Genomic DNA, 26,082 nt, shown 5'->3' with positions numbered 1-26,082 from the left:
CTTTGGTCGTGGCAGATGGGTTGCTTATTGTTCAACACAACATTTCGTACTGTTTGATTTCAAATCATGAACAGCTTTCAAAATCATGCACAGGACCTTTCAAAGTTAAAATGGGGACACAGACACCAAGGAATACATTTGGAATATTTCTACAGTTTGCAAGGTATAAAAATGGACATTTTATCTTCTGTTAACAAACATCAAAGGCACGTCCGCAAGTTCTGCTTGCAGTTCCTCGCAACGCCAGTGGGTGGCGCCTCACACACATGGGTGAATATTAACCACATAGTCTGCTTGAAGGGAGTGGCCCTCCAATCTTTTGGTCGAGAAGGAGTCTTTTGAAGACAGGAATCAAGATTTGACGGGAAGCTGCTAATTAGGTTAAGGTCCACTTGACGTACACAAGGCATTGTCCTCGTCGCCGTCTCACAGCAGGGCAGCTTGGAGGGGTGGGAATTCTCAGGTGGTCACGAGTCTCTGTGACGTCTCAAAGTTGCGGCGTGCATGTAAACTACACCTGTATAGTTTTGTCCTTTTCATTCGTCATTGGAGACATTACGCAACTTACGTACACTTGGGAAGACTTGATAAACATTAGGGAGTTTTCTTTCACCAAGTTTCACAAATCTACAGTTTTTTCAGAGTTACTCACCGACGGAGCAGCTGCACTCTAGCTCGGAGGAAGCAAAGACTGTTGTCCACAGAGGGAAGCGTGCTGCAGTGCAGGTTAACCTTGTACTACGTGGATTCTGAATGCTGCTCCTGTCGATTCACCTTGCAAATCTCTACTCAACAAAATGGACGAGCTTCATCTTCACACAAATACCAGTAAAGACTTCGGACGTTCTGCCGCCCTGTGTTTCACAGAGACATGGCTTTATGAACGCTTCACTGATGGCGCCATAATGCTTCCCAGCTTCCAACTTCACAGAGCGACACAGAGCTATCGGGGAAAACAAATGGTGGCGGAATATGCTTCTAAAATCAAGAGTCCGCTGGGATAGGCTCCAGCACACCCGCGACCCTAGTGAGGATAAGCGGTACAGAAAACGAATGAATGACTGATTGATCGATAGCGCCTAGCTGAGGGAAGGAGGTGGAAAAGGTGGTTACCAGGATGTGGAGGGTCCAAGAGGTCTGTCTGTGACGTCGCTCAGTGTACTTTTTTTCTGGCGATATTGAGTAGGCCGCTCTGAGAAGCAAGCCACATCTCCCATGATCATGGGAAATAGGCAAGCGCAGTGCAAGAAATATGACGGAGCACTGAGCAGAGTGCTAAAAGTAACTAGTGGAGCATCCTGTGAAGCTTAAATCTGAAGTATGGACGCATTTTGGTTTTGCAGTAATCAAAAACGTTTGAAGAGAAAACTTGACGGACATGCAAAAAAGTGACCGCGGAGCTCTACAAGTTGGGCAATACAATTAACATGATAAGCCACTTGATGAACAATCACCCGGAAAAGATTCTTGATTTTAAACCAAGAAGCAAGCAAGGACACTCATCAATTTGTGAGGCATTTCTACAAGGTTTTCCTCGCGACAGTACGAGAGCTCAACTAATCTCAAGGCATATTTGATAATTCATTGCCAAAGGCCTGCAGCCATTTTCAGTGGTGTAAAATGATGGATTTACAGTAAAAGGGTGGTGAACACGCTTGAGCCAAGGCACAAAATTCCATCACGGACATACTGCAGCAAAATGCCAACAGAAACATTTTAACAAGGGACAAAGACCAAAGTGAAAGAGAGCATCGAACAAGCATACTATCTCACTCAGGACAGATAGTTGAACATCACGGGCTACTCAGAGCTATGTAACCACCACGGCAAACATTGTAATGAGTGAGTGGATAATAACAAATGTGACTTGAACATATGAAGATTATGTATTTTGTGTTCAATTAGAGTGTGTTTATTCTAAACATTTCTATTTAAGTATTTCTGTGTGACATAAAAAACATCAGAAGTAGCAGTTAAACCTGCTGTTATTCCAACTTGAAGAGATGTTAGTTTCATCCATACATCCATCTATTTTCTGAGCCGCTTCTCCTCACTAGGGTCGCGGGCGTGCTGGAGCCTATCCCAGCTATCATCGGGCAGGAGGCGGGGTACACCCTGAACTGGTTGCCAGCCAATCGCAGGGCACATACAAACTAACAACCATTCGCACTCACATTCACACCTACGGGCAATTTAGATTTTTCAATTGACCTACCATGAATGTTTTTGGGATGTGGGAGGAAAATGGAGTGCCCGGAAAGAACCCACGCAGGCACGGGGAGAACATGCAAACTCCACACAGGCGGGGCCGGGGATTGAACCCCGCTCCTCAGAACTGTGAGGCTGACGCTCTAACCAGTCGCCCACCGTGCCACCATGTTAGTTTCACTTTATTCAAATAAAGTGTGAATGTATTTGCCATTAATGGTTGTTTATTATATTCATCATTGATTTTACCCGATTCCCTTACAAGAAACAAAAGGAATCAAGGAAATGTCACCCCCACTGTCCACTGTCCCAAGTTTTTTTTTCACAGTCACACTGATTAAGTTTTTGGCCCAAAAGTGACGCAATTGATTTTGTATCATTCTAAATGAACCAATATCATCCTTTAATCGAATCGTCAACCACGAATCATGATACGAATTTAATCATTGTTGAAACGACTCATTACCTAATACTGACTACGAATACTAATACTATTGTATAATGTGCCTGTGGATGAAAAAGTGAAGTTAATGGCAAAAATGTACGCACGTGGTATGTACCTCGCTGGGTATGTTCAAATGAATGGGAGCGAGCGAGTCTCCTTAAAATATCTGCACTCTCGCTTTTATTCTCACCCACGTCCTCTCTCGTTAGCAACCCACATCTTCCTTAACTATTAATCTGTCGTTTTATGGTTTAATACATGTGATAAAGTATTTTTGCATATACTGTATGTGCTGCATCAAGCACTTATACAGGCTGACTGTTCAGTGCGTCCATACTGTATATCCAATCGCTCAATGTGCGCGGGTAAGTAGGCAACTGTCAGTTTTTTTTGTGATCTGGTTTAATCGGGTTTGACCACATCGTGCAATGTGTAATAGGCAATGCAGCCCTATGGGGGGCACAAGCAGTGCAAACTGTAGGCCGGTCCCAAACCCGGATAAATGCAGAGGGTTGCGTCAGGAAGGGCATCCGGGTTAAGACTTTGCCAAACAAATATGAGCGTTCATCCAAAGAATTCCATACCGGATCGGTCGTGGCCCGGGTTAACAACGTCCGCCACCGGCGCCGTCAACCTGCAGGGCGCCGTTGGAAATTCAGCTACTGTGGGTCGAAGTTGAAGAAGAGGTGGAAAGCGGGTTCTTTGACAGAAAGAGAAGAGGAAAGCACAGAGCCTAGAACTGAATGTGGGGACTTTGAATGTTGGGACTATGACAGGAAAATCACGGGAGTTGGTTGACATGATGATTAGGAGAAAGGTTGATATATTGTGTGTCCAGGAGACCAGGTGGAAAGGCAGTAAGGCTAGAAGTTTAGGGGCAGGGTTTAAATTATTTTACCATGGTGTCGAGAAATGGAGTCGGGTTTATTTTAAAAGAGGAGTTGGCTAAGAATGTCTTGGAGATGAAGAGTATCAGATCGAGTGATGAGGCTGAAACTTGAAATTGAGGGTGTTATATATAATGTGATTAGTGGCTATGCCCCACAGGTAGGATGTGACCTACAGGTGAAAGAGAAATTCTGGAAGGAGCTCGACAAAGTAGTTGTGTGCATCCCAGACAGAGAGAGAGTCGTGATTGGTGCAGATTGTAATGGACATGTTGATGAAGGAAATAGGGGTGATGAAGAAGTGAACGGTAAGTATGGCATCCAGGAAAGGAACTTGGAGGGACAGATGGTGCTAGACTTTGCAAAAAGGATGCAAATGGCTGTAGTGAACACTTTTTTCCAGAAGAGGCAGGAACATAGGGTGACCTACAAGAGCGGAGGTAGAAGCACGCAGGCGATTTAATCTGAAGGAGGTTACCGACTTTAAGGTTGTGGTAGGGGAGAGTCTGGCTAGACATCTTAGGATGATGGTGTCTATGATGACTCTGGTGGTGGTGAAGAAGATTAGGAAGACAAAAGCAGAGCAGAGAACCATGTGGTGGAAGCTGAGACAGGACGAGTGTTGTGCAGCTTTTCGGGAAGATGTGAGACAGGCTCTCGGTGGACAGGAGGAGCTTCCAGAAGACTGGACCACTGCAGCCAAGGTGTTCAGAGAGGCAGGCAGGAGAGTACTTGGTGTATCTTCTGGCAGGAAAGGAGAGAAGGAGACTTGGTGGTGGAACCTCACAGTACAGGAAATCATACAAGGAAAAAAGTTAGCTAAGAAGAGGTGGGACACTGAGAGGACCGAGGACAGGCGAAAGGAATACATTGAGTTGCGACATAGGGCAAAGGTAGAGGTGGCAAAGGCCAAACGAGGCATATGATGACATGTATGCCAGGTTGGACACTAAAGAAGGAGAAAAGGATCTATACAGGTTGGCCAGACAGAGGGATAGAAATGGGAAGTATGATGCAGCAGGTTAGGGTGATTGAGGATAGAGATGGAAATATGTTGACTAGTGCCAGTAGTGTGCTAGATAGATGGAAGCAATACTTTGAGGAGTTGATGAATGAGGAAAATGAGAGACAAGGGAGAGTAGAAGAGGGAATAGTGGTGGACCAAGAAGTGGCAATGATTAGTAAGGGGGAAGTTAGAAAGGCATTAAAGAGGATGAAAAATGGAAAGACAGTTGGTCCTGATGACATTCCTGTGGAGGTATGGAAGGATCTAGGAGAGGTGGCTGTGGAGTTTTTGACCAGCTTGTTCAATAAAATTCTAGTGCGTGAGAAGATGCCTGAAGAATGGAGGAAAAGTGTGCTTGTGCCCATTTTTAAGAACAAAGGTGATGTGCAGAGCTGTGGGAACTATAGAGGAATAAAGTTGAGCCACACAATGACGTTATGGGAAAGAGTAGTGGAGGCTAGACTCAGGACAGAAGTGAGTATTTGTGAGCAACAGTATGGTTTCATGTCTAGAAAGAGTACCATCAATGCATTATTTGCCTTGATGATGTTGATGGAAAAGTACAGAGAAGGTCAGAAGGAGCTACATTGTGTCTTTGTCGATCTAGAGAAAGCCTATGACAGAGCACCCAGAGAGGAACTGTGGTACTGCATGCGGAAGTCTGGAGTGGCAGACTATGGCAGACTATAATTAGTGGTATGTTAGAATAATACAGGACATGTATGAGGGCAGCAGAATAGTGGTGAGGTGTGCTGTCGGTGTGACAGACGAATTTAAGGTGGAGGTGGGACTGCATCAGGGATCATCCCTGAGCCCTTTCCTGTTTGCAGTGGTGCTGGATAGGCTGACAGATAGACCATGATGTTTGCAGATGACATTGTGATATGCAGTGAAAGCAGGGAGCAGGTCGAGGAACAGTTAGAAAGATGGAGGCATGCACTGGAAAGCAGAGGAATGAAGATTAACCGAAGTAAGACAGAATATATGTGCATGAATGACAGGGGTGGTGAGGGAAGAGTGAGGCTACAGGGGGAAGAGATAGCAAGGGTGGAGGACCTTAAATACTTGGGGTCAACCATCCAGACCAATGGTGAGTGTAGTCAGGAAGTGAAGAAACGGGTCCAAGCAGGTTGGAACGGGTGGAGGAAGGTGTCAGGTGTGTTATTTGACAGAAGAGTCTCTGCTAGGATGAAGGGCAAAGTTTATAAAACATTGGTGAGGCCAGCCATGATGTACGGATTAGACACAGTGGCACTGAAGAGACAACAGGAAGGAGAGCTGGAGGTGGCGGAAATTGAGATGTTGAGGTTCGTTCTCGGAGTGACCAGGTTGGAAAAAATTAGAAATTAGCTCATCAGAGGGACAGCCAAGGTTCGATGTTTTGGAGACAAAGTTAGAGAGAGTAGACTTAGATGGTTTGGACACGTCCAGAGGAGAAATAGTGAATATATTGGTAGAAGGATGATGAGGATGGAGCTGCCAGGCAAGAGAACTAGAGGGAGACCAAAGAGAAGGTTGATGGATGTCGTGAGGGAAGACATGAGGGCAGTAGGTGTTCGAGAGGAGGATGCAGGAGATAGATAGGCTTACATGGAAAAGGATGACGCGCTGTGCGACCCCTAAATGGACAGGCCGAAAGGAAAAGAAGTGCAATGTGTGATAGGCCTTAGAAGTTGATGTCTTAAAAAAAGTTCACATTATTTTTGTTACATTATTTTAAATGTGCTGACATTTTGACCACCAACTGCTAACATCATTCCTATAATCCCAATTTAGGGGCACAGGGAACATAATCAGGGCAAATCTCCTTCTTTCCTCTTCCGTGCAGGACATAAAAGGACACGCTGGAAATTTCTCTGGGGAGTATTCTTTATTGCACAGGATGAGGGAACCAAAGGAATGGTCGCTTTTGGACACACTGTGCTTGCTCACTCAAACTCAAACGGGACCACCAACTTACTTAGGGACATGATGACACACAACACTGGCTTCATTCCCAAGTGTATGCTCGCTAAAACATTGATGTAAAAGAACCATACACAGCCACAACAGCCATGCTCGTTACTAGCTTAGTCATACATTACTGTGAAATGGATTTCCACCCCTCAGTCGGGATTCATCGCAAGTCAGCCAACATGTTTGCGTTATTCACTTTAGCACGAACAGTGCACCTGAGATACTACAACTATTGAGATAGATGCCCAAGATCCCAGATTATTCCATTAAGTCTAGAGACTTGTGAAATATAAACAACAGCGACATTAACGGTGGGCCGGGGCCATTACGCCGCTGTGTCGGGACACCACCACCAGTGGGCCAGGACAAATTTCTAAGTCACAGAAAATGTTCACTCACTGAAAATGGCACAAAACTGCATTTTGTGTGTCCGTCTGAAATTGTTTTAGCATCGAACATCCCATCCAAGACAGGGATGTTGTGATGACGCAAGGAGAAACCGCAACCAGCACCGCCTGACTTGATAAATGTACACGATTTCGGGTTAGCTTTAAAATGATAGCCAAAGCTAACGAAGTCAATGCTGCTAGTGTCATGCAACAGCTCATACTTTGCAGCCTGTAGAATGTTATTCTGCCCTCCGTGAGCATGCTTTAAGCTGTTTATTGATACCCCAATTGAAGTCTACTGTAAAACTAAGTACACAGCAAAAATAATTACACACATTTTCTATTTAAATACAAGACACACATTGTTGTAGAAATCGCCAGCTTAATGCTAACAGTCAATGGAAAACCTCATGGACTGGCTAGCTAATATTAGCATTTGGTTACGGGAGGGATTTCCCTTCAAATAATGAATATTCACACACAAACATCATAATAACACATACAGACAGGTAATATAACAGTACTCAAGGGAATATATAATATATATAATATATAATATATAATCTGTGAAAAACAAGGTTTTATCGTGACTTTCGTCTACAGTAAAGGAGTAGCTATAAAATGACTGTTGATTCAATGTTGAAAATGAAATGAATGAATGAAAATTATTATTTTTTTTTCCTGACTGTGACATGAAATCAGACTAAACTTTTCCTGTTTTAGGTAAATTAAGATGACAAAATGTATTTATATTTCCTAAAGCCCAGAATAATGAGACGATTTTCTAGACAACTACAGAATAACAGACAATATGGCTAAAAGCATTGGCACATTTTTAGCCATCCAACCATACATTTTCCATACTGCTTATCCTCACTATGTTTGCTTGCTAGAGCCTATCCCAGCTGACTCTAGGTGAGAGGCGAGGTACACCCTGAACTGGTCACCAGCCAATCGCAGGGCACACATAGACAAACAACCATTGGCACACACATTCACACCTATGGGCAATTTAGAGTCTTCAATTAAACTACCACGAATGTTTTGGGGAAGTGGGAGGAAACAAGAGTTTTTTTATTTGTCTTTATTGTTTTTTGTTTTCAATTTCTATTATTTTAATATATTATATGGAGTATGGATTATATTATATATATTATCCATTTTCTTTATCGCTTCTCCTCACTAGGGTCACGGGCGTGCTGGAGCCCATCCCAGCTATCTTCAGGCGGGAGACGGGGTACACCCTGGACCGGTCGCCAGCCAATCACAGGGCACATAGAAACAAACAACCATTTGCACTCACATTCACACCTACGGGCAATTTAGAGTCTTCAATCAACCTACCATGCATGTTTTTGGGATGTGGGAGGAAACCGGAGTGCCCGGAGAAAACGCACCCAGGCACAGGGAGAACATGCAAACTCCACACAGGCGGGGCTGAGATTTGAACCCCAGTCCCCAGAACTGTCAGGCAGATGTGCTCACCAGTCCACCACCGTGCCGCCAATTTTAACATATTTGACAAAAAGTGTTTTTTAAACTGAAAACTCTCCCTTTGAGTGAATTACTACTATTACCATTTTCTTGTTTTTTTCAGTTTATATTTGAAACTAGAGGAATTTAGGAGTTTTCCTCATAAAATGCAGAAATCAGTATGGTTTCACGGTTGATGATCAATCCAGCAGTCTATGTATCTTTCAGTTATTTGGAGTTTAGAGAGTTAAGTCTTCAGTCCTAGCTAGTTCAGAGAAATTATGCACTTTGAATCTGTAAATAGGCAGGTACTAATTTAGTATGTGTGGACAATCATTTTTCATACCCATCCTCAATCCATTGCTGTGACATTGTTTGAAGACAAAGGGTCTCTGAATTAAAAGATGAATGGTCTGACAAAATTATCAATAGAGGTAAATGAAAACAAACAGAGTATTTTTAAGGAGATAGTCCGTCACAAAATCGACTAAATGATAAAATTTATTTAATCATTATTTTTCAGACATCAGCTAATGAATCCTCGGCTAACGAGGCTTACCTCTTCAAAATTAATACAAGTTTTGAAAACGTTTGGGTCATATTAGTCCATGTGGGCTGCATAGTGACTGATATTTGGCAGTCTTGCCTCGAGTCAAAAAAGTTATAGTGTTTACACATTCTTCTATTACAACAGCTTCCTCTCTCGGTCCAAAATGTTTGTACAGAATGTTATGTAAAACTTTGTGCTGCATTTGAAGCAAACTTGGCAAGAACAAGTCAATGAAAAGTTGGCTACATGGGACCAAAAAATTATAATGACGTGGAGTCTGTCCAAAAATGTGAGAATATGGACTGTGTTGTATGGTCCAAGGAAAGAGTGTCATGACTGTGGAGGACATCTTGCCTATTGGAGATGGCAGCGCACATTGCGATATTACCACCACTCCAGTTGTCTGGATGACACAGGCTGAACTCTCTGTCCAGCCTCATGCATTGTCAGCCCATGGTTGATGACATGATCATATAATGTTGCTCTGAATTAATTTCAAAGTTGTTGTCTTCTTTGACCATTAACTCCTCTACCAGTTCTACTTCTGCTTCTCACTCTTCCTCCCACGCTCATTCTCACTCTCCCTCTTCCTCTTACTACATTTTCCACTGTTGTAAAAAAAAAACAAAAGTTCTTATCTGTGGTTTTTCATATTGCTTAGACTACTTTCTGATTGAAGTGGTAACAATTAACCATGGAAGTGTTTGGCCAGGTGGCACATACTGTACATTGGCCAAAATGCTCACGGAGTGTCATTTTGTATGGGAATATTTGGAAATGGCCAACATGTGACTTGTTTTAAGCAGAGAACGGTGTTCAGTGCATTTAAAAAGTGTCATTTTGAATCACAAAATGTGTGTAAAGGAGAAAATGTGTTTACACTTTAGGAGACTTAAAAGGAGGTTTTGTTCTCTGCGTTACAGTTTAAATGTGCTATGCATGTCATGCATGACAAGGACAACGTAATTTGTAATTGCAACAAAGGTGGCTGACGTTTTCTTTTTCTTTTTTCGGAAACAGGACCAATCTTGCTGAAAAAATCTTTGATCTCGAGACAATTGAGGAAAAATATCGTATACACTTCATACTGTATATTACAGCAAATTAATTTCATAAATCTACAAATAATCTCAATTTTGTGTGTCTGTGTGTGGATGTAGATGGCCGTGCTCTTGCTGTGGGTGGAATGGGTGCTGACTTGCTCCCTCGTAACATCCTTCAACAGTATGACTTTCGTAAGGATGTGTGGGCTCTCCTTCCTCCCATGCCAACCCCACGCTATGATGCCAACACACATTTATTTGACAACAAACTCTATGTAGCAGGTACTTTCTAATACTAATAAGGATTCTATAGGCAGAAAGTGTTCCATAAAATTGTTCTGCATGTCTTTTCAATTATATGCATCTTCACTCCCCTTAATAATAATACTTTATTCAGTTTATTTTCCATTTTTAATATATTGTCTTTTTCAAAATATTTTAGGTGGTCGCCAGTGTAAGCGGCCTGTGAAGGCCTTTGAGATGTATGACACAGACACACGTGCATGGACAACGCTTCCAATGCTGTCATGTAAGCGCTCATATGCAGGTGTGATATGGGACAATGCTGGGAAGCTGTGTTTGCTGGGAGGTCTGCGCCAGGGAGGAGGGCATCAGACCTCAAAGTTTGCCAAGAACGTCAACATTTTTGACTGCAACCAAGGTAAGGATGACCTGGAATTCTACTGTTGTATATTATTGGAATTTATTTTTAACATATTGGTAATAATGATGGTAATAATCATCTGTTACTTGATGAAGCACTTTGTCTTTTATGACTTACGCTCATAGGGGCGGAAATAATGTGACTGTCGACAGGTAGGTGACTCATGCCTGATGCTGGTTTAGCCACACTTAAAAAATAATAAATGGTGAAAAATAGTTCAACGCTGTATCTCCACAATGCAGTACTACAGTTCTCAGTCTTTGGAAATTTTCAGCAATTATCTTCAAATGTATCATGTATTTCGAAGGAAATCTATGATATACCTTTACAGGACTTTAAAGCTTGTCCTAATGTTTGTAGTTGTAGTTTATGGTTAATAGTAGACAGTGTCTGTGTGCGTGCATGCATGTATGTGTATATATATATAGTGGGTATGGAAGGTTTTCAGACCCCCTTAAAATTTTCACTCTTTTTTATATTGCAGCCATTTGCTAAAATCATTTAAGTTCATTTTTTTCCTCAATGTACACACAGCACCCCATATTGACAGAAAAAAACTGAATTGTTGAAATATTTGCAGATTTATTAAAAAAGAAAAACTGAAATATCACACAGCCATATGTATTCAGACCCTTTAGTCAGTATTTAGTAGAAGCACCCTTTTGAGCTAATACAGCCATGAGTCTTTTTGGGAATGATGCAACAAGTTTTTAACACCTGGATTTGGGAATCATCTGCGATTCCTCCTTGCAGATCCTCTCCAGTTCTGTCAGGTTGGATGGTGAACATTGGTGGGCAGCCATTTTCAGGTCTTTCCAGAGATGCTCAATTGGGTTTAAGTCAGGGCTCTGGCTGGGTCATTCAAGAACAGTCACGGAGTTGTTCTGAAGCCACTATTTCTGTATTTTAGCTGTGTGCTTAGGGTCATTGTATTTTTTTTTAATGTGAACCTTCAGCCCAGTCTGAGGTTCTGAGCACTCTGGAGAAGGTTTTCGTCCAGGATATCCCTGTACTTGGCCGCAGTCATCTTTCCTTCGATTGCAACCAGTCGTCCTGTCCCTGCAGCTGAAACTCACCCCCACAGCATGATGCTGCCACCACCATGCTTCACTGTTGGGACTGTATTGGACAGGTGATGAGAGGTGCCTGGTTTTCTCCACACATGCCACTTAGAATTAAGGGCAACAATTTCTATCTTGGTCTCATCAGACCAGAGAATCTTATTTCTCACCATTTTCAGGTTTTTTTTATTTTTAGCAAACTCCATGCGGGCTTCATGTGTCTTCCACTGAGGAGAGGCTTGCGTCGGGCCACTCTGCCATAAAGCCCCGACTGGTGGAGGGCTGCAGTGATGGTTGACTTTCGAGAACTTTCGCACATCTAATGACTGCATCTCTGGAGCTCAGCCACAGTGATCTTTGGGTTCTTCTTTACCTCTCCCACCAAGGCTCTTCTCCCCCAATTGCTCAGTTTGGCCGGACGGCCAGCTGTAGGAAGGGTTCCGATCGTCCCAAACGTCTTCCATTTCACGATTATGTGCTCTTAGGAACCTTAAATGCAGCAGATTTTTTTTTTTTTTTAACCTTGGCCAGATCTGTGCCTTGCCACAATTCTGTCTCTGAGCTCTTCAGGCAGTTCAGGCATTGTGATCTGTAAGGTCTTATATAGACAGTTCTGTGGCTTTCATAATTAAGTCCAATCACTATAATCAAACACAGCTGAACTCCTATGAAGGTCCCCTTCGCCAAACAATTAGAGCATGCTTTTGGAGCAACACGACCAAGCACTCACCTTGCTGATTGAAAGGGTACGTGACTTCTCACAAGCTCTCACATCCCTCCAAAATCAATTTGCCTCACTCCAACCTTGCGCACAACCGCCTGGTGCAGCATCCACCGCTCCCACTGCACCCCTCACCCACGTAATGCGTGAACCATACGTACCCGCACCTGCCCCTTACGACGGCAATCTAGGGTCTTGTCTCGCCATTTTGGTCCAGTGTTTTGGTCTCGTAGACCACGGCAGAATGGGAGAAACGGTCAGCCATCTGTGCGTCATTTTTGACCACAGGAGGGAGGCCGCTAAATGGCTGATGTCACTCCCACAGGGCTCTCATAGTGTGGCTGAATTTGTGATAACTTTTCACGCTACAGTAAGTTTTTCAGGGGGCCCTACATGAGTCTTTTAAAGACGAGTTGGCCTCCAGGGATGAGCCAAGCTCCCTTCGTCAGCTGATTGATTTTTCTATCAGACTGGATTGTCGTCTACGTGAGCGGCGGAGGGAACGCAACTTGAGGTAACAGACTCCGCCTACTCCGCTTCCTTCTCCACAGCCCTCCACTCTCAAATCCTCCTTTGAGCCACAGACTTTGTCACCAGCCCCGCTTCCCGAGATCGGTGAACCCATGCAACTTGGCCGAACAAAACTCAGATTTGAAACACGCTCTAATCTGTGCTTGTATTGTGGAGAGGCGGGCCACTACATCGCATACTGTCCCACACGTCCATCAAACTGGCAGACTCGACAATAAAGGAGGAGTTGGTGAGTCAGAATTCAAGTTCCTCCTCTTCTGTCCGTTTTCAGATATCTGCTGGAATGATCTGTCTCTGCCCATTTTAGCCCTAGTAGACTCTGGAGCTGACAAGAATCTCATTGACCACCGCCTAGTTAAACAGATGAAAATTCATCTCCAGGCTCTGACCACTCCCAAGAATGCCACTGCCCTTGATGGGCAGCTGATCACCCATATCCAGCAAGAGACTGTTCCAGTTGCCCTCAAGCCATCAGGTAACCATCTTGAGACTTTAAGTTGTCATGTTTTCCCTTGTCTTCAAGTTCCAATCGTGCTTGGCTTGCCTTGGCTGAGGCTCCATAACCCCAGGATCGACTGGACCGTGCCCAAGATCACCTCATAGAGCAATTTACTATACTGCGGTGCCCCCAATTAGCCGAAGTTGGAGTAAATCCGCTGACCTATGAGGTGTCCCCTCAATTTACCATGACCTAGCTCCAGTATTCAGCAAACACCATGCCACCTCTCTACCACCACACAGGCCTTACGATTGCGCTATTGAACTACAGCCCGTTGCACCGCTGTCTTTTTAACATCTCTCGTCCAGAGCGGGAGGCCATGGAGACCAACATCAGCGAGCCATTGGCCGCAGGTATTATCCGGCCCTCCTCTTCACCGGTGGGGGCAGGGTTCTTTTTAGTGGACAAGAAAGACAAGACCCTCTGTCCATGTGTGGACTATCGTGACCTTAATAACATCACCATTAAGAATAAGTACCCCTTTCCCCTGATTGACTCTGCCTTTTCCCCGCTTCACGGGGCAACAGTTTTCAACAATTTGGATCTGCGCTAAGCCTACCACCTTGTCCGCATTCGAGAGAGAGACAAGTGGAAGACAGCATTTAACACACATAGAGGGCACTATGAGTACCTCGTAATGTCTTTCGGCCTGATCAATGCCCCTGGTGTCTTCCAGGCACTAGTCAATGACGTCCTGCGTGAGATGATCAGAAAATTTGTTTTCGTGTACCTGGATGACATCCTGGTTTTCTCCCGTTCCGTCGCAGATCACGAACGGGATGTTCGACAAGTACTTCAGAGACTCCTTGAGAACAAGCTCTTTGTTAAAGCAGAAAAGTGTGAGTTCCATGTTCCAAAGACCACCTTTTTGGGTTACGTCATTGCTGAGGGGCAGCTTCAAATGGACCCAGCCAAGGTAGCTGCAGTCACTGAGTGGCCAACGCCATCCACAAGAAAGGAGATGTAGCGATTCCTTGGCTTCGCCAACTCTTACCGGCGGTTCATTCGGGACTACAGTCGGGTGGCAGCACGCCTCACTGCTCTCACATCAACCCTAACGTCCTTCCAATGGTCTGAGAAGGCCGACATGGCCTTCTGTGAGCTAAAGAAACTTTTTCCCCAGCTCCTACCCTCATTCATCCGAATCCACAGAGGCAGTTCATAGTTAAGGTCGATGCATCAGAGGCGGGGGTAGTTGCGGTGCTGTCTCAGCAATCCCAGACTGATGGTAAGGGCCACCGTTGCGCCTTCTTTTCTCACAAGTTGTCTCAGGTGGAGAAAAATTATGGGATTGGATACCGGGAGCTCTTGGCGATGAAGAAGGCGTTGGAGAAATGGCGGCATTTCCTGGAAGGCGCCGAACACCCATTTGTGTGGACCGACCACGAGAATTTTGGAATACATCTGTTCTGCTAAGAGGCTGAGCTCCCGTCAAGCCAGGTGGGCATTGTTTTTTGACCGGTTCACGTTTACCTTGTCCTACCGCCCAGGGGCCCAGAACACCAAGGCGGATGCCCTGTCCCGCCAGTTCGCCTCGGAGAGTGTCAAGAATGATCGAGATCCCATCTTGTCTCCCCGTTGCTTTCTGGAATCAATCACATTAGAAATAGAAACGCTGGTAAAGGAGGCCCAGGAACAACAAGCTGATCCTGGTGGGGGTCTCCGGAACTCACTGTTTGTCCCTGATTCGGCCCGCCCTCAGGTGCTACATTGGGCCCATTCATCGCAACTTACCTGTCACCCTGGAATCGGCAGAAAGTTGGCCTTCCTCTGTCAACGCTCCTGGTGGCCCACCATGGAAGATGACACCCAGTCCTGTGTCTCTGCATGTATAGTATGTTCTCAAAATAAGACATCCTCCACACCAAGCTCTGGTTTTCTGCGTCTGATTCCCATTCCCAGACGCCCTTGGTTGCACAGGAGCAGGAGCTTGCAGTCCCTTCAGTGCAGGCCCGCGCTGCCCTTCTCCAGTCCTCTGCCATGTCTCAGGTACAAGCCAAACATCGCCGCATCCCTGCGCCCGCTTACACGGTTGGTCAGAAAGTGTGGCTCAGTACAAAGCATGTATCACTCAAGGTTGAATCCAAAAAACTGTCCCCCCGTTTCATTGGCCCCTATGAGATTGTGGCTGTGGTAAATCCACGTGCGGTACGCCTTAAGCTCCTTGCCTCTCTCCGCATACACCCCACCTTCCATGTTTCCCTGATGATAGGACTGGATTTCTTCCTGATGATAAAACCGGTTTCTTCCAGTCCTCTTTTGCTTTTGTTCTTGGGTTGATATGCACATTTCGTACCACAGCACTTTCATCTCTGGGACACAGAACCCATCTCGTCCTGAGGGGTATGACGGCTGGACATTCGCATGATGTTTATACTTGTGTATAATTGTTTGAACAGATGAACATGGTACCTTCAGGCATCTGGAAATTGTACCCAAGGATGAACAAGACATGCAAGTCCACAGTTCTCGTCCTGAGAACTTGGTTGATTTCTTTTAACTTTCCCATGATGTTTCAGAAAAAAGCAGTGCATCTGTGCCCAGTTCAAATACATCCACAGGTGTGTATCTAATTAACTCAGATGTTGTCAAACAAGTCTTTTTACATCGTGGACTTAAATGTCTGGTTTCAACTGTATTATATACCATACATATTTATTTATTAATTCTTGAATTATATATTTATATAATCTACAGAAATGTGAATTTTAAGTACATAAAATACATTTGTGATCACAAAATTGATTCACTTTTGATGACGTTTTCAAATGTATTCTACGTAATAACTTTAAAGTAGCAAAGTGCACCTGAGCCCTAGTTCATGGTAAAAGGGCATTGTTTGGCATGTTGCCCAACAAGTAAAGTTGACTGGCATCTGTTCAATTTGTTTTGAATGACATTACCAATTGCAGTAAATGTTGCTTCTACAGCAGCTACCAACAACTTTGAATGATATTCCTTTGAGCAGATCATTGAAAATAAAGTTGCAATTGTTAAACAGTCTTATGGATGTATATCGTTTGTGCTGTCAAATCTGCCAAATGGAGAAATATTCAATGTCATATATCGGTACAATACTTTACATTATGAGTGTTTTCTAAACATATAGGAAGATGCCCAGTCGTGTACATTGTTGTAATCAAGACAGTGCCTTTCTATTTTGTTTTATTTCTTTTACACTGGCAAAATGTATAAGACGTTTCAGCCTCAAAATATAAAAATAAATATTGTGTTGCATCGAAGTCATGCCCATGCACTCTGCAGTAACAGGTGTATGAAATAAGGCCTGAAAAGAGAAATTGAAGGTCAAATACCTTTGCATTTTTTTTTTTACCATTAGCTATGCATTTTGACTGGAATGGGTAGAACAAAAGGCAAATAAGCTGAACAGGGAGTGATACCGAGTATGTAGTAATGTGTTGATTTTTGTTTTTTCCTTTAAAAAGACTTTAATTCCTGTGCCCCCCCCCACACACACACACACACAATGACAAATATACATGTTTCCACGAGCACACAGCGAATGCATGAAACCATGTTTCTCCAATTTCGGAATAGATGAGATGGGAGATGAGCTGCAAATGGGAAATTTGCGACGAGGAGCTGATAATATCGCAAAACAGATGGCTATATTATCCATCTTCAGCAATATCGTTCCACATACAACCGCATTTGGTCATACAATCTGCTTCCATTCAGCAATTTCTCACATCTTGCCTCCATATCACCCGTAATCGAACCCCTCCATCTGGGTTTTCTGTGAGAAGTGTTTTACTGGCATACATTCAGTGGTTAGACAAGATAGCACACAAAAAGAGAATTGAGAAAGAATAAATATTTTTTTTATCATGTCTACCTTCTGCTATACAACAACAAATAATATAAACTGTAAAAGTCAAGCCAATGCAAGCTCTTAAACAACAATATGCAACATGTAACTTGATTTTCTCCTCAGTCCAAGCACCAGTTAATGCCCAAGTAAAACACCATTCCCACCTTGTTTATCCTGTATTTTGCCGGTTCAGGTACGTGGCTGAAGTCAGACGAGACAGTATCCTTGAAGACAAAGAGAGCTGACTTTGTCGCCACTTTGCTGCGTGGCCGCATGGTGGTAGCAGGTGGACTTGGTAAGACTGAAAAAATGGTTTACACATAATGGAAATTAAATCACACTTATTTATTGGGGAAAAAGAAAAAACTGAAAGACAACATAGTCACGTCGGTGTGATAAGTTTCTGCAATACAATTCTTTCCTATGTTCGAAAGGAAGCACATTTTTTTCACTTTCTGACCATATGATGCATTCCACAAAGGTTAAGGAATGGTGTTATAAAGGTTAAAATACTGTAGCTGGTAGGAAGATTTGACTTTCTGGATAGCACCTATGTTGCGTGCTCCAAAACAAAGGCGCTGATTGGCCAAAGAGGAGATCTGTGTATCGCCGATCGATTGCTATTCCTACAGTACCCGGATGTCTGTTACAGCTAATTTGAAATTGAATTTGTCAAACTGAGTCTGAAAGGATCAAACTGAATGTGTTCATTGGACTTCAGTTCCAAACTAATACAAAAATAAATATATCAAAACTATATTTCAAATTATACTCCCGGTATTCAGATTCAGTTTTTTAAATGAAATGTTTCAAATTAAACAATGCAAATTAAAATTGTTATTCAAGTTTAGTTTTTAATACAATTATCCAAGTTTATCTATTCAAATTCAAATATAAATGATTCAAATTCAGTTCCTGCGAGCAAATTTTTTTAGCCTGTACACATTCACGAACTTCTAACCCCGCCCCGGCACCAATCCGCAACACACTCGGTAGGGTGAGGGGTGTGAGTCTCGGTGTGTCTGAACTTGCAAATTCTAACATGTTATGTTCTTCCTTCGCCTTTACATTATGATAATCTACTGACATGCGTTTCTCCTTTACCTACTTATGTGATGAGTATGCTGTGATCTGATTAGGTCATGAGCCCTCTGCACTCGACACAGTGGAGGCTTTTCATCCTTTGAAGAAAAAGTGGGAGCGATTGGCTTCCATGACGTTCCCCCGATGCTCGGCCTCCTTCATCGTCATCAAAGATCGCCTTTTAGTGGTTGGTGGAGTCAACCAGGTACACTGAACATATAGGGCTGTATATAAAATGCAAACATAACTAGATCTGCAGCAGATACTGTTTGCCAGTACATGAATTTAGATTTAGATTTAAATTAGTGGTTGTAATTTTCAATAACACAAAACTTTTGAGCCAGCTTTTAAAATGAATACAAATCTATTGTACATCTACATTGTAGATCAACTTGGGGAATGCAACCTCAGCTCAACTCAGTGTAGGAAATTGGAATTAACTGATACGAGGCTCATTCAGACAGAAAATTTACAATAATAAGACTAAGAATACCACGGAGTTGGAAATTATATCGTCTACTGAGATTATTTTACAATATAGTAAACGTCATTGTTTATGTTGAAGTTGAAGTGACCAACAGTTTGTCTTAACTCTTTATGCTAGTCACAGATCTAATGGATTTGGTCCCCAAAGATGCACTTTGGGTATCTTTCAAAGGTAGCGGGCGATGTACACGTGTGCGTGGCTTGTTGGTGGATCTAGTTTTGTATGCGTTTTTGGCAACCATAAGAGATAGTTTCATGCTACATTCACACAGAAATGTCTGACACAACATTAAGTGCAATTGCCTAATTGAATTGGAAAATATGCTTTAATAATACAGTAATCAGTTTTGATTGACACTGACTAAATGTCTTAATTTAACATTACCTCACTAGGGCCGCGGGCGTGCTGGAGCCTATCCCAGCTGTCATCGGGCAGGAGGCGGGGTACACCCTGAACTGGTTGCCAGGGCGACAATGAAGGTCTGGGTTTTGGTAATCCTCAAACCTCTACCCGCACGGGGCGGAGGATTCTTGCACCTGCTTCCAAACCCAGTTGTAACTTACAATCCTGTCCTATACATTCATACTTTTACACATTCACACGAAACTATTAACGTTTTTACAAACCCACGGAAACACGGAATTCAAGTACGTACAGGACTCCGCCGTCCTCACGGAATTTCTCGGACTCCGTCGTCCCTCTTTTACTTGCCAGTGACTGGTATTACCCTAGGTTTATTCTTCCGCAGACTTGTTTGTCGCGCAATTCTTTCCATCAAAATTGTCCATAATACTAATGCAAGCTAAGCCAATCTATGATAACTTCTACAATTTATTTAACAGGTGCCCCAACCCCTCTTCTTTCCTAATATTCCGCTTCTTACCCCCCTTATGTCATGGGCTAGCCCATGCGCCTCCTGACTTACCTGACCCAATTCGGTGGATTCTTGGCACGCTCCCCTAACCACCCGCAGCGGCTTGCAATATCTTACCCCTCAGTCGTCCTGTAACTTAAATTTGCGTTAATTTTCATATCATTCCCCTTTTAGTTCCGTACCTCGTAGAGACCCTAGTTCGGACCCGACTGCGTCATCAAATCCATATTAGCCCCCAGACTCTAATAGCTCATTATACCATAGTCACTCTATATTTATTGTTCATGCCAACTTCCATATATCTGTCACTTTTTGAATCATAACTGGCAACCAGTTCAGGGTGTACCCCGCCTCCTGCCCGATGACAGCCGGGATAGGCTCCAGCACGCCCGCGACCCTAGTGAGGAGAAGTGGCTCAGAAGATGGATGGATGGATGGATGATTACAGTTTGCACTGCATTAGAGTGTGTACGTATTGTACAGTGTGAGTACTTTTGCCACCTCTGTAGTGTATGTTGTTTCTCAGGATCTGTTTTTATTTGTTTTTCCTAGGTGCCCAGCTCGGCCCATGAGATTCTGTATGTAAAAGAAGAGGAGTATCTGTAGTCTCATCCAGGATGAATGACGCACATCAGCAGGAGTACCCTTTTTAGTCACAATGTGCTGGAATGGGAACCGTCTTCTTTTCATGCAGCTTATGAGACAACACTGCCCCCGGTTGGGCGTTAATAATACTGCAATGCTCGTTGAGGCATGTCAACAGTAATGCAGATGTCGCTTTTATATACAAATTTAGCTTTCTGAGGAAGTTTTAGTATCTAATGGTTCTACATTGTACGTTGTAGTGCACACGTTTTGTTGCTTATTCCTAGTAATGTGGGGAATTGACAATTTATTACACCGCCACCAGGGCACGTTTCATGCCACCTCCCTTAAATTGACTGCATTTTTTTAGGCTTTTGTAATGGTTAATACATCAGTATGTAGAAGCTCTTTAATGAAACCAATAATAATTATTACTATTGTTATTATTATTCATTCTTTCATTCATCTTCACTTATCCTCACTAGGGTCGCGGGCGTGCTGGAGCCTATCCCAGCTGACTCTGGGTGAGAGGCAGGGTACACCCTGAACTGGTCGCCAGCCTATTGCAAGGCACATATAAACAAACAGCCGGGGTGTACCCCGCCTTCTGCCCGAAGATAGCTGGGATAGGCTCCAGCAGCCCACGACTCTAGTGAGGATAAGGGAAAGAAAATTGATGGATGGATATAAACAAACAATCATTCGCACTCACATTCACACCTATGGGCAATTTAGAGTATTTGATTAACCTACAATACATGTTTTTGGGATGTGGGAGGAAACCAGAGTACCCGGAGAACATGCAAACTCCACACAGGGGAGGTAGGATTTGAACCCGGGTCCTCAGAATATAATTTTTAATATTATTATTATTATCATCCATCCATCCATTTTCCATACTTTATTCTTACAAGGGTCGCGGGCGTGCTGGAGCCTATCGCAGCCATCTTCGGGCGAGAGGCGGGGTACACCCTAAACTGATCACCAGCCAATCGCAGGGCACATATAAACAAACAACCATTCGCGCGCACACATTCACACTTAAGGGCAATTTAAAGTTCTCAATCAACCTACCTTGCATGTTTTTGGGATGTGGGAGGAAACCGGAGTACCTGGAGAAAACCCATGCAGGCACGGGGAGAACATGCACACTCCACACAGGCAGGGCCGGGATTTGAACCCCAGTCATCAGAACTGTGAGGCAGATGTGCTAACCCGTCGTCCACCGTGCCTATTATTATCATTATTATCCATCCATCCATTTTCTGAGCCACTTCTCCTCACTAGGGTCGCGGGCGTGCTGGAGCCTATCCCAGCTGTCATTGGGCAGGAGGCGGGGTAAACCCTGAACTGGTTGCCAGCCAATCGCAGGGCACATACAAAGTAACAACCAGTCGCACTCACATTCACACCTACGGGCAATTTAGATTTTTCAATTGACCTACCATGCATGTTTTTGGGATGTGGGAGGAAAATGGAGTGCCCGGAGAAAACCCACGCAGGCACGGGGAGAACATGCAAACTCCACACAGGCGGGGTCGGGGATTGAACCCAGGTCCTCAGAACTGTGAGGCTGACGCTCTAACCAGTCGGCCACCATCATTATTATTATTATTATTATTATTATTATTATCAGCATGGCACTTACCCTAATTAGGGTCTCGGGTGAGCTGGAGGGAGTCTATTCCTGCTGAATTTTGAGGTGAGAGGCAGGGTACAATCTGGACTAGGAGGCAGGGCACATGTGGATATGCAGGCATCACTGATGGTGTAGTGGTACACTCGCCTGACTTTGATGCGGGCAGCGTGGGTTCAGTTCCCACTCAGTGACGGTGTGAATGTGAGTGCGAATGGTTGTCCGTGTCTATATGTGCTCTGCGACTGGCGACCAGTTCAGGGTGTAGTCTGCCCTTCGTCAGAAGTCAGCTGGGAAAGGCTCCAGCGGCCCGTGACCCTAACCAGGATAAGTGGTGTTAAAAATGGATGGATGGATGGATGTGTATATGCAAACAACCATTCACATTCACACCTTTTACAATTTAGAGTCTTCAATGAACCTAACATGCATGATTTTGGAATGCGTACCTGGAGAAAACACACGCAAGCATCATGGGAATGTGCAATTTCCACACAGGAAAATACGAGCCTTATTATTATTATTATTATTGCTGTCCATTGATAGTCAAATCTGTTTAAAAAAACACCAGAAAAATAGTAAAGCACAGTATCGTTTCTTGATAAGATTTAAAATTATAGTTACTGTCTTGCATTTGTGAATAGAAGGAAATAGTCTTCCTGGTTTAATGTTATTCCTGATTAATGTGTGACTTCTCAAAGAAAGAATTAAATTTGGGTGACTATGAAATTGGTCAAATGTTGAGAGCTCACTGAAAATACTCGATGGAGAGTCCATATAAAGTTCTTCCTGCTTGATGGTCTCTGAGGCAAATAGGTGGTGGTGGTGTAATTAATTTGTTAAGCACCATATTTGAAGATGACATGTTTTCTAGTGTTCTGGTGTATATGCAGTATGTAATTTGTACGAAATCCACATTTTTAAGGTTGGATAGTATGACTGCCATATTACAATACTTAAAATGTTCTCTGAATTTGCATTTGCACTACAGATAAAATTGTCATCAGTATTTCTACTAGATGTATGGAGATACAAAAAATGCTGTGATTGCCACACCCCTCTGTGTTGCAGCAGCCCACATATGTTTGAATGTAGGTATGTTTTAATAACTTGCGTTTCGATACCAGGCAATAGATAAGGGCATATACTACAATAAATTGATTTAGTTACCAAAGCAATACAATTGTCTTTTTCTTTCTTTTCTTTTTCTGGTGGCACAACATTTTACTGAAGTTTCTCGTCTCTAATACACTCTCCTGTATAATATGTAACTCCAAAATTGACTCCAGAATTCAGGAAAACACCATGTACCTACATATATATTTCTACTAGATCAGGGGTGTCAAACTCATTTTTGTCTCGGGCCGCATCGCAGTTATGATTTCCATCAGTGGGCCATTAGAACAGTGAAACCATATACATTTTAATCACCAAATCATATTATTACACAACAAATTGAGGGATAACTAGTTTTGAAATCAGAAGACAAGGATAATAGATTGTTCAAGTATTGTTTAAGTTACTGTATAATAAGGGTTTGGTAACAGAAACATTTCAATATCTCAACATTATTGTTTATTATGATGACACTTTGGAATTTAGGTACAGATTTCAGCAAAAAGAACGGAAGTTGACGAGCATGATTTGCTTTCGCGGGCCACATAAATGATGTGGCGGGCCGCATCTGGCTCCCGAGCCTTGAGTTTGACACCTATGTACTTGATGGTACCGACGTACAACTCCAATTCCAATGAAGTTGGGACGTTGTGTTAAACGTAAATAAAAACAGAATACAATGATTTGCAAATCATGTTCGACCTATTTTTAATTGAATACACTACAAAGACAAGATATTTAATGTTCAAACTGAAAAACTTCATTGTTTTTAGCAAATGATCATTAACTTATAATTTTATGGCGGCAACCCATTCCAAAAAAGCTGGGACAGGGTCATGTTTACCACTGTGTTACGTCACCTTTTCTTTTAACAACATTCAATACATGTTTGGGAACTGAGGACACTAATTGTTGAAGCTTTATAGGTGGAATTCTTTCTCATTCTTGCTTGATGTACAGGTTCAGCTGTTCAACAGTCCAGGGTTTCCGCTGTCGTATTTTACCAGAACCAGAATCAGAATCATCTTTGCTTGTGAATGACTGAGCAATTCAGGGAAGCTCCTTTTATACCCTATCATGGCACCCACCTGTTCCAAATTAGCTTGTTCACCTCTGAGATGTTCCAAACAGGTGTTTGATGAGTGTTCCTCAACTTTCTCAGTCTTTTTTGCCAACTGTCCCAGCTTTTTTGGTACGTGTTGCAGCCATAAAATTCTACGGTAATGATAATTTGCGAAAAACAATAAAGTTTATCAGTTTAAACATTAAATATCTTGTCTTTGTAGTGTATTCAATTAAATACAGGTTGAACATGATTTGCAAATCATTGTATTCTGTTTTTATTTGTGCATTTTATTCTGTTTTTATTTATACACAACATCCCAACTTCATTGAAATTGGGGTTGTATAATGTATGTATACTTATATATATATATATATATATATGGGTATATTGTATTCATATATATTATACTGTGTACGAAATATAAGTATACCTATGTATGTCTACCTATGTATAATGTTCACCATCGATTTGCTACTATCCATCCATCCATCCATTTTCCTTCTGCCGACTGGTTAGAGCGTCAGCCTCACAGTTCTGAGGACCCGGGTTCAATCCCCGGCCCCGCCTGTGTGGAGTTTGCATGTTCTCCCCGTGCCTGCGTGGGTTTTCTCCGGGCACTCCGGATTCCTCCCACATCCCAAAAACATGCATTAATTGGAGACTCAACAAATTGTAGGTGTGATTGTGAGTACGAATGGTTGTTTGTTTGTCTGTGCCCTGCGATAGGCTGGCAACCAGTTCAGGGTGTACCTCGCCTCCTGCCCGATGACAGCTGGGATAGACTCCAGCACGCCCGTGACCCTAGTGAGGAGAAGCGGCTCAGAAAATGGATGGATGGATGGATATATAAATTGGTAACATTAGACATTACATACAGTGGGTACGGAAAGTTTTCAGACCCCCTTAAATTTTTCACTCTTTGTTATATTGCAGCCATTTGTTAAAATCCATCCATTCATGCTCATCACCTGTCCAATACAGTCCCAACAGTGAACAGTTTTGTAATAAATCTGCACAAATTTCAACATTTCAGTTTTTTTCCTGTCAATACAATTCGTCTTGGACTTTAGTGGTATTGTGGTCGTTCTAATGTACAATTCTTAAGTCAGCCACCAATTGTGCAAGTTCTCCCACTTAAAAAGATGACAAAGGCCTGTAATTTTCATCATCAGTATACCTCACCTATGAAAGAAAAAAAATCCAGAAAATCAAATTGTCTGATTTTTAAAAAATGTATTAGCCAGTCTCCAGATCTCAACCCTATAGAAAATCTTTGGAGGGAGTTGAAAGTCTGTGTTGCCCAGCGACAGCCCCAAAACATCCCTGCTCTAGAGGAGATCTGCATGGAATGGGCAAAAATACCAGCATCAGTGTGTGGAAACCTTGTGAAGACTTACAGAAAATGTTTGAATTCTGTCATTGCCAACAAAGGGTATGTAACAAAGTATTGACATGAACTTTTGTTATTGACCAAATACTTATTTTAGACTGTAATTTGCTAGTAAAGTCTTTAAAAATCTGTGATTTTCTGGATTTGTTTCTTCTTATTTTGTCTCTCATTGGTGAGGTATACCTATGATGAAAATTACAGGACTCAATACTTTTTTGCCCCACTGTAGGTCAAGTGTGTGTCTGTTGGTAGGGGTGCATCCGGGGATTTCATCCATCCATTTTCTGAGACGCTTTTCCTCACTAGGGTCACGGGCGTGCTGGAGTCTATCCCAGCTATCATCGGGCAGGAGGCGGGGTACACCCTGTACTGGTTGCCAGCCAATCGCAGGGCACATACAAGCAAACAACCATTTGCACTCACATTCACACCTACGGGCAATTTAGCGTTGTCAATTAACCTAACATGCATGTTTTGGGGATGTGGGAGGAAACCAGAGTGCTCGGAGAAAACCCACGCAGGCACAGGGAGAACATGCAAACTCCACACAGGCGGGGCCAGGGATTGAACCCCGGTCCTC

General features: G+C 43.0%; 1 protein-coding gene across 2 annotated transcripts in view; it reads left to right on the top strand.

Annotated features, from left to right (window-relative positions):
- klhdc8a (kelch domain containing 8A) overlaps positions 1–21,649 on the top strand; it is a 38,078-nt gene extending 16,429 nt beyond the window's left edge. For both annotated transcript variants that reach the window (XM_061670009.1, XM_061670008.1), the window contains exons 4-8: positions 10,075–10,239; positions 10,400–10,618; positions 17,459–17,560; positions 18,405–18,553; positions 20,262–21,649. In XM_061670009.1, the coding sequence (XP_061525993.1) occupies positions 10,075–10,239; positions 10,400–10,618; positions 17,459–17,560; positions 18,405–18,553; positions 20,262–20,315 (689 nt within the window). In that variant the 3' untranslated portion in view covers positions 20,316–21,649. The remainder of the gene's footprint in view (positions 1–10,074; positions 10,240–10,399; positions 10,619–17,458; positions 17,561–18,404; positions 18,554–20,261) is intronic.
- Positions 21,650–26,082: the final 4,433 nt, after the last annotated feature.

The sequence above is a fragment of the Phycodurus eques genome, unplaced genomic scaffold (genome assembly GCF_024500275.1).
Source record: "Phycodurus eques isolate BA_2022a unplaced genomic scaffold, UOR_Pequ_1.1 contig_232, whole genome shotgun sequence".
Classification (NCBI taxonomy): Eukaryota; Metazoa; Chordata; class Actinopteri; order Syngnathiformes; family Syngnathidae; genus Phycodurus; species Phycodurus eques.
Note: the sequence above shows the minus strand (reverse complement) of the source record. Positions and strands in the feature narration are given on the sequence as shown.